The 14,293-nt window shown below is 38.8% G+C and overlaps 1 protein-coding gene across 5 annotated transcripts in view; it reads right to left on the minus strand.

The window, feature by feature from the left end:
- Positions 1 to 14,293, minus strand: part of il1rapl2 (interleukin 1 receptor accessory protein-like 2) — a 363,155-nt gene that overhangs the window by 51,005 nt on the left and 297,857 nt on the right. For all 5 annotated transcript variants that reach the window (XM_051419083.1, XM_051419084.1, XM_051419086.1 and 2 more), the window contains one exon: positions 2,615 to 2,689. In XM_051419083.1, coding sequence (XP_051275043.1) covers positions 2,615 to 2,689 — 75 coding nt within the window. The remainder of the gene's footprint in view (positions 1 to 2,614; positions 2,690 to 14,293) is intronic.

Genomic DNA, 14,293 nt, shown 5'->3' on the forward strand with positions numbered 1-14,293 from the left:
AATTAATAATATCCTCCTATTAACCCAAGAGTGGACCTGTCACGCCAACACTAAAGTTACTGCTTAGTTAAAATACAGTAAGTCTTCCAATAAATACATCTGACATTTAGATCATGTATTTATTCTGAGCAATTTCCACACTTTCTAAGCTGCGACTAGTACTGATAGTATTGCATGTGCATCCCATACCTACACACTGCTGATAACGCAGGGTTTTAAGGGCTGAAGTTATCAAGAGATGTGCAAATAAGTCAAGCCGCATTACTTCTTTTTTGAATTTATTCACTTTTTCACATTTTTTATATTTATATCATGAATCAATCTTTAATTATAACTTGTTTTGTCTGTCTGTTGCCTGTAGCCCACATCAGTGTAATAACATTGAGCATAATGAATTGTGTTTATAACCCACAGCATTATAAAATAATGAGAAAAGCAGAGGAGAGGGAGGAAGGACGTGGAGTGGCTAAGGAGGGGGGGGATGAAACAAAGCAGAAAAGGAGGAGAAAGCAAAGGAACAGTTAACAAAGAAAGGAGGGATGAGTGGACGAAGAAATGATTAAAAAAAATGAACAAGTGCATGTAGAGAGAAGAACACAGAGGGAAAAAAGAAGAAAATGAACAACATAACTGTGGTTGCTGATGTAAATCTCCCCCAGGTTAAAACAAGATGATAATTAAAAATGTACTGCAGGGTCACACTGACTGCGTGCATAGTGTGTGTCTTACTCTGCAGCCTTTACTGCTGTAGTTGGGTTTGTGTGTGTGTGTGTGTGTGTGTGTGTGTGTGGGGGGGGGGGGTGTCGGGGGTGAGATCGCTGTGCCCATTAAAAGGTGTCCCTGCTGCAATCAGTGTACAGAGGCCTTAGGGCCTATTTGTTGCTACATCAATCTGGAGTTAATGGAAACACACAAACACACAAACACACACTCGTGAACACATCCAAACACATTTTCCGCCTACAGTGCTAACATTGTCAGAGAGTCCACTGAACAGCAGGAGACACACATGTATGCATGCGCGTATGCAATTGAACACACACACAGCTGGCAAGGAAGCCAGATACAGCAGAATACAACACATACTGTTTAGTACGCAATCAAATCAATCCGTCAAATTTTAAATGTCTTTCTTAATTTTTTTTTTATCAGACTTTATTCTTACCAAAACAGCTTAATGGCTTTTGTTAAAATTCACAAGAAAAAACTTATTTTCTGCTTTCAACAGTGCTAACTGACATTTTCAGGGTTTGATGTAAATTGCCAATCCAAACATCCTGTACTCTCAATCTGAAAATCACCCAGTGAAGATGAATCAGTGGAATGACTACGTTTGAAAATGTCATGTTTTTTTTCCTGCCAGTTCTCATCATGAGATAAGGCAGCGCTGTAGCGAGTCGTGTGCAGGCTCTATAAATGTTTTAGCACAGAGTAAATTGGATTGAGTACATACAGTCACTGTTAATCGCTCACTAGAGGAGATTAAAAAAAACAGAAACACAGCAGTACAGGACTGGGTAGAGCGCAGACTGATAGCGAGCAGCAGGCCAGCAGAGTGGTCTGACAGAGGCAGCATCTTCGTTCAACTGTCTGACCCAAGACACCAAATCCCCACCAGCTGCCGGGCTGCTGTTCTGTACAGAAAACTGACCTCTGACCTGCCTATTGACGGATACGATTTCCCTACAGGGTTCAGTAAAATATCACTATCAAGCCCACTGGCCCCAAAATACTTTTTTGTGCCAAGTGAGCAACTTTCACTTGAATGAATGGGGCAACATCTTGAAACACAATATCTAATGCCCTTAATATAAACATGCCCTTTATATTAAGGCATTTTGATGTAGCTTTGTAGCCTGTGCACACCAGCTGCAGTCCAGCCTTAGGTACAGCAATAGACACACCACACGTAGACATCAAGAACTGTGGTTGGTCAGCCCAGGTTACTCATGTGTTTCTGATTCTGGTAGAGATTGTTGACAGTGAAGAACAATTTAATGGTTTAAGTTGATGGAAGGTGCAGTAGTCTGCTGTCTTTCAGAAACACACATCTAGGAAAGGCATCTCATCTGCAAACCTTCTTCCACAATCACAGCTGTCTATCACAGTGAATGAATGAATGTAAATATAGCGACTGAATGGAACAGTTCAGTATGAAAGAAATATGACCTTTCCATGATTGTTCATATCACATGGTAAATGGGAGAAAGTAAACACAGTTACTACAGGGTTATAATGTACCAAGCACAATATGAGCTCATCACACACATTACATCCGTCTTGGTTGTGCGAATCAGTGGGCCAAACCGACGCTGAAGTATAAATCAAAACCTATGCTGACGTATCTATGGCAGGACCACCTGTTAACGACTTGCTTCAGGTAAAATTTCAGCTTCAGTGTTCATTTATGCCTGAAGGTCATAGTAGAGCTGACCACCTGTGTTTTGAGAAAGCAGACACTGAAGTGTCTATAGTAGTGTCCCAATAGGGCACAGACATGATGTGCAATAAAGAAACACCACAGAAATGAGCACTTTGCACCAAAAATGGAGACCTCAAGGATTAACACTTTAACCTAAGAAAAAAGAAATAGAGAAGAGCTGTTGGTCCTTACCAGGCGTGATTTCTATCACTGTGTCTTGTCTCTCCGGGGGAAAAAGGACCTTGGGAGGCTGAGTGGTCTGGAGAGCTGAGAGAGACAGGGAGAGAGATACAAGGGGAAGGTTGATTATCAGAAGTGTGCATTTTAAACTGATGAGCTTTGGTCCAGTAGACAGATATCATTATGGGTCATCATAACACATAACAAATCTAAAATCTTAAAAGACAAAAGTAAAGCAGAAAATCTACTTTCTAAATTCACATGCACACATTCATTCATATCCACTCAACTATTAATACGTATGACTGGTTTGAGTAAAAAGGAATGAAGAGATGTGTTAATTCTTTAAAAGAAAAGTTAGAACATTGGGTGTTTAATTTATTCACTACAGCAATACTCGGTACGTCAAAAAGGAGGTTTAATGAACTTCTTTCAACTGGATAAAAGCACCTGAACAAGACAGAGCTCTATCTGTCCTTGCACTACATGTTTGTAAAAAAAAAAAACAAAAAAAAAAAAACGTTAGGGTCAGAGAGTTGGAGAGTGACAAGTAAAAGTATGTAACAGACAACATACAATAAGTCTGAGATGTTGGTAAGCCCTAAAAACAGTTGCAATGTGGCTGTAGAGCTCCACAGTACATTATTTTGTAAGGAAAGGCCCTGCAAGAGTGCTGACCTTTGCTCTACCAATTGATCACTGCTCTGCAGCATCACAAAGCCAAAAATAAAGAGTGGAGCTCACTGACCGTCACACCTGCGAGATGCTGCCTCAGCCGCAGATGCCACTCAGTGCACAGCTTGTCTCACCTCATGATTTCTTCCTGTCTCTTTGCAGACAAAACAGGTTGACTGACTGACCGCCTTTCAACTGTGATGACCAGCGGACACTCTCTGCTTCCACCTGAAGCACCTCTTAATTTCACCTCACTGGACTCTGAACACCAATGCTCTCTGCTGTCCGCCACCTTTTCCCCTCACCCCCTCCAAGTGTCTAATAATCCTCTGAGTATTCCCATTCTCCTCTGAAGGCTGTGTTACAGTGCAATATGTTCTGTGTCAAAGATTGACAAACTGATTTCTGGTGTCAAACAACTCCTCATGACCATCCAATGATCGTATTAATATACCGTTTTTGTACAAACACGTCATGGAAGCAGAAGTAAAGATGACTGTTATTCCAGGAACATCCAGTGCAATGCTGTACATTCCCTTAACCAATGAACTGACACGGTCAAAGAACAAAATTAATGAGATAAATAAAAAAACAGCACAGGACTGAATTACACACCACTACTTACATATTGGTCTTTGATTTCATTCCATTTCCACTAACAACCAAAGATCAGTGTTCATATCAGAGTGTGTGGCAGTGCTTCCACGCTTAAAACACTAATAATTTGGGTTCCATTTCAATACTTTCACTACCAACCCTTGTTTATCAGGTTAGGAATGACAACTTTGTAGAAAGCTACTGGTTGTATGGCAACTAGTGGCACTTCATTCATGAGTGTCGTGGGAATTACGTTCAGTATTAGTACTGTCAGCTAAAGTTAGCAATTTTAGCGACGACTTTACAGTTTAACGTCTAAGTAATATGGAAAAGCCACCATGGAAAAAACACTGTATGGTTGAGGAGAAAGGGAAGGTTTCAGGAAAAATGTATCAACTCTTACTTTGTCGGACCTCAAGGAAAAGATAAAGAGATCAGTTGAATTCCTACTGTGACTTTTTCAAAGTGACGTACAAATTCTACACAGACAGTTTTTATTTTATTTTGTAGCTTGTAATTATATCTCTCCTTGTTTCTCTGATAAGACTCATAACTTCATTTGCATTCTGAAGGGACTGCTGCACCCTTTTGAGATTAATGAAATGACCCTTCACATAGACCTACTCCTCTGGTCTGTCCTCTATTCCCTCTATACCTTTCCTTTCCTTTCAGCTTGCTCACTGTTTCCTGCATGTATAGTAGTATATAGCTGTATATAGCCTTGAGTTGTATTAAACATTAAAAGTAAACAAAAGTAAATATTCATGGTGTTCATATGAATAGTAAAACCATATGCTGTAGGTGTGGAAATCTGTCATTTCCTTCATTTTCTCTCAGTCCAAGCTTATTTGGTTGGAAAATTAGTTTTTTCAGCTTTAATTTCACGAAAAAAAACAAAACCAAAAACAAATTTCATGGCTTTAAGCCGGGTTAAAAGTCATATTGGTTGGGTGCACACAGGTGTATTTGCCTGTATTTTGGGGACTCGTGAACTTGACTGCATCAAAGTGAGAAGGAGGCACAGTAGGAGCTGTGTCAGTAGTGATTAAGTAGTGGTGCAGTGCGTCTCTCCTACATGCACCCTTGTCTTCATCAAGTGACACACCTAACAGATCCTACTCAGAAGTCTGCATGTCTGTCTAGTGGATTGTTTTTTTTATCAACAGAAAGTCTCTCAAGCTGAAAAGAACATTCTAATGAAACCATTACTGCTGTACAGAGCATTATTTTGTACCATTCTGACCTTACTGGACACACAAACATCATATGCCATTTACTTACAAAAGCCAACTCTCTCTCAAGAGGGAAAATTGTGTGAGTGTTTGGGGTCTGTGTTAACCTGAATAAAAATCTGAATATCAAAAGGTGCTTAGTGAATAGATGATAATGATGGGGTTGCTGTTTTCTTTTGAGATCTTTCTACCTTTCATAATGCTTGCTTGTCTTGAAAATTACAGTATGCTTTTGATGTGGAAATGTGTGTACATTATGCATAGTGAATGTGTGTGGAGAAAGTGCCATTAGGGTTCAAGGCATTTCAACCAACTGTGTGCTTATCTCCTTCTGCAATCATTACAGGGGATATATTTCTGGCGTTTTTTAAGTGTGTCTGTGTGTCTGTGCATGTGTGTCATCTGATATGAACGTATGTGAGCGCCAGGAAGTTCAGAGCGTTTGAAAGTCATTCAAGTAACTTTTCTGTGATTTAAAAACACTTTGACACTATCTGAATCATCCTGATCTGATAATTTCAGTTTACCAGGTGCTCCATGGAGATTAAAACAAACACTTTGTTATTGCAGTCTTTATCTCCACAGATGGAATGAGCAGAGTGTGTCAAACCAAATGTGATCTTTTTTTCAGTTTCCATTTTGAAATCTGATGACAGTACGATTCACAACAAATAAAACGTTACTATTATATTATAACAAGAGGACATTTGTTAACATTTAAAACATTATTCACAATGACATCGCCATTTTCTTAGCATGACGTTAATTATTCCTGCTCTTTGGCCTGTAATGTTTTGTACTGCAAATGGAATGACCTCAGAATTTTAAGGACAACTTAATTTTGACCTTTGCTGCTTTCCCAATGAAACTACCAAACACTTTCTGTCTCAACTGACCTTTGACACATTTAGACCTTTTATTGTGTCCCAGGGTTTCAAATCTAATTTGGAAGACATTTTGTAAAAGTATAAACTCATAATCACTGTTATACAAAGCTATGCACTCAGGCGAGAAGATGTAAGTACTGTGGCTCTAGATGAATATCTTCACAACTGATGCTGGGGAATGAGAAACGAGAGTCATAGTCCATGAGCCAGGGGGGTTGATCGGTATCATCAGGGGGACAAATGCTATCATTGTTTTTTGGCAAGGTATACAGCCCTAGTACTAGAAAAATCACAATAGTAGTGCAGGGGTGGTAGCGAAATCACTTTTTTCAGCTCATGAAGTTACTAACCCCCTAAGATAAATGCCGTTTTTGAAATCTGGTGTATATCTGGTTTAGGCTCATGGTAGGGATATTGTCAATATTCTATGATATGGTGCGTGGTATCGTTGGAAAGGGGACCTTTTACGCTTTCATTTAAGCCCAGTACTGAATCTGTCTGACAAACACACATTTTCTCACAATTTCCGCCTAAACTGTATGCTTTCTTTTATCCCTGGGGCATGAAGGAACATCAGGGACACAAAACTCAACAACTTCAATACTCAAGTCACTCTGATGATTCAGAAAATGTATAATATACCCATACTATTTATTTGTGAGAGCCTTAAATTAGACTTGTGCAGCCAGCACAAGTCTTCAAAATAGAATGGACAAATAGGATGGAGCCCTATTAGTTGTAAAAGTCAATAAAGAAACAGCTTGTAAAGTAAATATATTTAATCAAAGACTGGTTTGTATGTTGATATCCATTATTTTATTATCTAATCATCATAATTTTCCATGTCGTCCTCGTTCATCTGAACTTTCTACACAGGTCGCCATTTGAGCATTTAAAAATGTACTTGAAAGTAACGCAATAGTTACTTTCTGAAGTAACTAGTTACTTTTATAATTTGTAACTGAGTAACTAATTTAGTTACTTTTTTGGAAGAAGTAACTAGTAACTGTAACTTATTACTTTTTAAAAGTAACTTTCCCAACATGAGACTATCACTATGAGACTTTGTCCCACCAGATGATACCGATGGCCCAAATTTGGGGCCCTGGCTCATGGACTATCAGTTATGGTTCGGATTCACAAAAAGTCAGGTCTATGGTTTAAACATACATTGTGGAGTTTTCTTCAGTTTCTTGTGTTTCTCATAATTAAGCTTTGTGTGCATCTTTGAGGTCTAAAATGTGTTTTAGCTAGCTAGCAGTTGCCAGGGAATACTTGAAATGTTTGTGGAGTACTCACGTAATTTGAAAAAATAGAAATTGCAATTGAATTTAAAAAATATATATCAACATATTGAATCAGCTTAAATACCTTAAATACAACAGGTGTTACATTTGGCAGTGCCTGAAAACTAGTTACTACAAGTCTAGATAAGCTAAAATAAATAGATAAATGTTCAACATAAACAGATGAACTGTCAGAAATACTAGCAAAAAAATCCTTTACAAATGGACCAATAGTTGAAAAAAGTAGTTAAAATTGATAACTGGTTGAAACATAACATCTAATTTAAATTCAATTAATTGATTGGTGGTATTGAGTTTCCTCACCACAGAACTGTGGTTAAAAAAAAAAGGTTGGGAACATTGCCATCTCTCAATCAGTGGAAGAGGGTGAAAACAAAATAAAGTATTTGAGTGAGCAGGCATTTTCAGCTTGGACTAAACTACACTGTCAGCCATCCTGTTCTCTAAAAAAACAACAATGAAAAATGTGTACATTCTGTGCTGTTCAGTGTGCATAATCAGATGCTATATTCTGTATATCAAATTGATTTGACCTTTTGGGGAAATATGAAATGTCTGGCAGAGCAGAGAAGCGGGAGACATTAATGTTTAGTCCTGATACATTTAGACTTGTATGTCTTGCCCTATTCACAGTAACACCCATTTATTTCTGTCTGAATCCCCTCTAATTTGATGTAATTTTTTTTCACTCTGATAGCAAAATCCTGAGGGGAAAATAGGGAAATTGATGCACAGCAAAAAGCCAGATGCTTTTTCTTATTATAAATAACAGTGTGACATTAGGAAATACTGAGTGAAACGCTCCTGTTAAACAGATACATAATCAAGTGAATCTTATCAACCAGCCAAAACCATAATTTGGTTACTGACTTTTCACTCTATATCCCTCACATCCTCCTTTTTTATTGTTGTTTTTAACTCCATTTTCCCTACATTCAACTTGTTTTTTGTTCCTTTAAAAAAATGGAGCAACCTTGAAAGCAACAGAGCAGAGTAAGCGGCACTGAAATATTTGACATTTTTATGCCTGTTTATGATCTTACAAGTAACTTCATCATAACTTTATCATAACCCATCACATCTAGTTAGCTCTCTGTCACCACTGCTGCAATATTTACACTGTGTGTGCATAAGAATGTCTTTTTGTGTGGGCCTGTGCGTGTATTTGTATTTGAACCGCTCATGTCCTCTAAATGGACACAGAGTTAACATATCATTAAAAATGAACACTTCCAGAGGAGTGTGTTTGTTTGTTCGTGTGTATGCTGAGTGGGTCTGTAAATGTGCTCGGAGTTATGGAATGAATGTAAGTCAACAGCATGTACCCACAGATATGCAAATGTACTTGTGTGGGTGTGTGAACGTGTGTGTGAATAAGTGCAGATTTCTGCATGTGTCTGCACACGTTTATAGACGTCTTTATCAGTGACCCTGTTGGTGTGTGTGTGTGTGTGTGTGTGTGTGTGTGTGTGTGTGTGTATGTGTGTGTATACATGTGTGACATGTATAAATATTAATCTCAATGCTGCGAGTGTACGAGACAAGCAGACAACAGAGGGTGCTAATGTTCCTCTCCACCTAAATTGGCCTTGAAAATCTGTCATTTGTATTGAAGGGTGTTGAATAGAGCCTGGACCTGACAGGATGCATATAAAAAGAGAGTAAAACTGTATTTTTATTCAGAGCCCCTGCACAGCTGAAGAAATGTGGCAAGTTGAAAACAAAAGCAGCAGATGACAATGCTGCGTTCATGTTTTTCTGGTATGGAAGCACGACTGTACTGTTGAAAGTGGGACACTATAAACTTCATATACAAGACTAAAAGCACTGAAACCAAATCCCTATATCCCTATAAATACCTGTACATCATTTTATCATTATTGTTGTTGACATGGCACCAGCGTAAAAAAAAAAAGGATCTTTTGGAAACATTATTTATTCGAGGCACTTCACATAAACACATGCTGGTCCTGGTAAAACATCGACGCTGACTATGTACATGTTTATCTGTGAGCACAAGAAGAAGCATACCCATTACAAATATGGTACATATGATGCAACTTCTGTCGTTCTACCCTGAGCTGTACTGGAAGCAGTCCTACACTTCAAAATGCATTAACATGAGTAGAAGGGGATGCATTTAATAAACACTGAATGATATTAGTTTGCATCACCTGCAGTTTGTTCTTAAATTTAGTTGTCAAACCACGATACCATAACTTGGTTTGTTTGTTACACAGAACCAATGAGGTAGATGACGTTGGAAACAGTTTGGGAAAGGTTAGGCACAAAAAAAGTGGCATGTAATTGAATAAACCATCACCGTCTCTGGTTGAACTATCACCAATCGGATCAATGAACCATATAATGTAGTCAAAGTTTTACCAAAGCCAGTTGGGTGAAGAGAAAGGATCAAGAGAAGCCTTCAGTGACGTTCTTCGCCTCTTCTTTCAATGACGAAACACTCTCCAGTATTGATATAACTGATGTTAAACGCTGCCATTTCGAGCAAACAGTCACTCCTCCTACATGTTTCCTCCACACACACACACACACACACACACACACACACACACAGCACTAAATAGCTCATCTGTAGCTGCCAGTAGTAGGATGCTGATTGGTCTAAACCACTGTGGTTTGGACACAAGGACAACAACTTAAAGTCTGGCCAGATGGATTCTCATGATCTAGCAAGTCCAGCTGCCTTGCATGGTTAACTATACCAAGCAGAACAGGCATAATCAAAATGACAAGAATTCTCCCAACAGAAAAGTCTAAAAAGCTTTCTTTTACAACAGAAACTGCTCGCACTCTTAGATAATATTTGAGCAACAACAGATTCACAGGAAGATAAAGGACTAAAAGAGGTCCTAAAATAGAGCCTCTCGGCATGCCATATGTAGACTGCAGAATGATTGTTCAATAAATAGGCTGATCTTCCTAAAATATGGTGTTCTCCTTTAAATGGAGTCACACAGCAGACTTGACACAAACATTCTTGGATGTAATTCCAACATCTACTTAGAAAATGTGAAGGGTGAATCATTTTGGACTGCAAAAACAGCCTCTTGGAAACTGAAAGCTGAATCATAGCGGAGATGATGCAAGTCCATCTTTATGGTAATGTCATTATGATGATCTGGTGTTGTGTGAAATATACATAGGCCTATTTCTGATGCAACGACAACTCTTCGGAGAGAGCCAGAGCCTGAGGGCTGAACACACAGTGTAAAGAAAGTGTGTGTGAGATCGATGGGCTTTAATGTGAGCCTGGTTCAAGTGCTGAGGTGGGGGAAACATTAAACGAAAGTACACCCTCTTGTCACAGACACACACACACACACATACACACACACACACACCGGCGTATGCATTGTAGATCATTATCACTGATACCATCTGCTACGGAGCAGTGCCACACTGGAGGGACACCCTGATGGAGGAAACAAGCGCTCTCCCTTAACTCTGCACATAGAGCTGAATGATTAAAGACATAAATTAAAAATGAAAGGCCCTGTAGGGAGGGGATGAGGTTGCAGAGGAAGAAGAACAACACTTGATGAGCTTGGAGCTGACAGGTACCAGGTGAACAAATTTAACTGGCTAAAGCGCACAGACTGGCACTTTAAAATGTTTTGAGAGGTTGCAACATCACAGTATAATATCTCACTACAAGGTCTGCTACAGAATATGTCATCTATATATATATTTGTTATTTTTAACAAACATGTTTTTGTTATTTTAGCCAAAAAATACAGAAAATACACTACAATAATTAAAGTATAAATCAAGCAGGGAAGGGTGGTTGTTCGTGTTAAAGTTGCAACACTCCATTACTAACCTAACTCTAAGAATTATTGTTTTAATTTTTGTCTAAACCTGACAGTTTTCCTCATTGAATTGTTAACATTGATGAATGTCATAAATTTCACTCCATCACTGTATGTCCACGAGTTTCTGCAACAGAATCATGAAATGGACCCCCTTATTTAAGATCTAATTTATTGTATTATCAGACAGAAATTGCAATCCAAGCCTGCTGATGAGCCTCAATAGAAGGTAGAAATCTCTACGGATGATTACAATCAAAAATCCATTTGGTCTCTGGCCATGTCACCAGCTGACACGCCACCACATGCAGAAAGGAAATGATACCAGAAAACTTGGAGGGCTGGAAAAAGAAATGAGACAAATGAAAAAGGATTAAAAAAAGAAAAAAAGAAATCAAAACTTAAACAAGGAGCAGAGTATAGATACAGTCTGGACCAACTACATCCTTGAGAAGCACAGCTGGCATTGCCACTCCATCTTTAAGCCACCACCTCATCATACTTGTGTGTAAGAGTGTAAGTGATTCTAATTAGTTGATTTAAATCAGTTAAGGGACTCTTACCTAACTGCCGCTGGTCCCACTGACAGCATGGATGGGAACACACACTATTTCCAGTGTAGGGGCTGGGGGCAGCTCCATCACCCATGGAGATTTAGCTAATTATCTTTCTGCTATCTGTAGGCTGTACTGCCCCCCCCCCCTCTTTCACAAAGGCTCGCATTGAGCAGGTGGAATAATTGTCAAGACACTGAAGTGGCAAGAAATACAGCAACTTTTAAATACTTTCTTGATTTACTGGCATCCAAACGACACACACAATAACCCCTCACAGTCAGTCTCGGAATGTGTCTGTGGGAAGAAATTCCTTCGGCCTCACACAAAATAATAAAATAGCCAAAACTTATTTTTATTAAGTATTTTTTGTTCTCTTATATAGCTCATCTGATCATGTATGTGTAAAGGGTATTATTGGTTAGCCCAGGTTAGCCAAACTTATTTGGAAGAGAAAACAAAGGAAACATAAAATTATGACCCCAGTTTTCCATTGCAGACATCCATCACAGTTTACAGCCAGGCTCCCTGGTTCAACCTGATTATTTCACTATTATTGGCATTTCAGGTGTGCTACCTTTTGTTTTGCCTCTAAATAAAGAGGTTGAGATAATCTGGCTAAACTGTTGTCTTGTTTACAATCGATGATTTTGCATTCCCAAAAATTCCACTGGTCAAAATTACAAAAACAGGACATAGTTTGTAATCAAGCTGAAACCAACATGGAAGTACCAAAAACTGCAGTTCCTCCAAAAGCCCCCCATATTTAAATGCTCATCTTCACAGCAGAAATAAACATGTTTACATCCTGATACAAAAAAATGGTTTTGGTCTCTAAAGGTAATTTTTCTGTTTATGACAACTGTACAGGGATTGAATTTGTATATAATTAGCTGTTTGAATGATATCAGAGTTATTCATAATTAAGCCCATAGGCATTTGATTGACAGGTGGGTGTTGTTTCACGTGGCTGGTTTCAGTAACCAGGCTTCATTTGGCCCACATCAGCAACACCCGCGCTCTACGTGTTTGTTAGATCAGCTGAGAGAGGTGGAGTCAGGACTGCCAAGACGCCGACGGCCAGAGTCACCGCACTCTGAACTTCACACTGGCTCTTCAAAAACCGACTGTATGGGTGACGTCACAGTGGCTCAGTCCACTAGTTATTATAGAGATTATGATTGTAATAAAGCAGAATTACTTTGATATTGTATGTGATGAATGTAGGTATTGTATATGTTGAATGTAGGCTGGTATGTTTGTAATGTTTGTATGCTGAAAATAGTACAACATTTCTACTATGATTGTCATCTTCAGCAATACTACCGTTGCTATATTGCCACTGTGTAACTAATCTTTCCACTCAGTATTAGTACCACTGCTATGACTATTTACAGTATAGAGTGTGTACAATAAAAAGGAACAGTGTGTGAGTTTTTGGTAACCTTCAGGTAACCAAAGATTTAAAAAAGGTGAATTGGGTCCAAAATGTTGATTATGAAGACAAATGCATATATGACATTGAGCAAAAAGTGAGCTCTGTGTGTGTGTGTGTGTGTGCGTGTGTGTGTGTGTGTAACTGTGTCTGTTGAGAGGTGATAAGACCTTTAATAATGAGCTTGTTCTTTCTGTCATCAGTCAATGCACTGTCACTGTCTAGGTCGTATTCAATCATTAATACATTTTTCATTCACACACATAGACATTAACAGGGTCAGAAAGAGAGAGGGAGTAAATGAACACTGGAAATGATTGAGCAGGGTCTAGACAGTGACAAAGTCTCTCTCTCACACACACACACACACACACACACACACACACACACACACACACACACACACACACACTTTCTGTCAGTAGCGAGGTCATACCCAGTCATTAAACTGTACATTTACATACCACCCTCATCATGTGCACACACACCTTCTTATTCCATCATTAGTCGATGAATTTTCTGAATTAAATATCACTTCATTTCCTGAAAGGAGAGCATGTCATTTGACGAATTACAGGAAACATCTTTCACTGTCTCCTCACACCTCTCAATTAATTTAATTTTTATCTTTTAAGTGGAAACAAACCAGAATAAATGCTCCCTCTTGGCGGCTCATGAAGCATGTTGTTGCAATCTGCTGCAATTTGTGGCTTTAACAAAAGTGACATTATTTCAATGAAGTCTTCCTGAAGTTTGGTTCACAAATTTTCATTGTTTCCAGTGACTGCCTGCAACAAGCACCTTGGCAAATTGGGAGATAACAACAGAATCCATATTGGAGGATAGAGGTGGCTGCCAAAGAACAAGGTAAGCATATCACCCATACAAACACGCACGCAGAGCCATAAATAGAGTAACACACACGCTTTCTGATCGATGGATTCTGTCCCCTTGCCCCAGTATCAACCTTGCTGTGATGCATAGTGGGTAATTATTCAAACCTTTATGTTTTAACGAGAAACACGTCTCCGACATCCATTCCATTAAATACTCTTGCGGGTCAATGTTGTATGCATCTGTCATCATGAAATATGTGTTTCAAATACAAAAAAAGACACACATTCACACACACACACACACACACACACACACACACACACACAAATGAAGG

This window comes from Dicentrarchus labrax, unplaced genomic scaffold (genome assembly GCF_905237075.1).
Source record: "Dicentrarchus labrax unplaced genomic scaffold, dlabrax2021, whole genome shotgun sequence".
Lineage (NCBI taxonomy): Eukaryota > Metazoa > Chordata > Actinopteri > Moronidae > Dicentrarchus > Dicentrarchus labrax.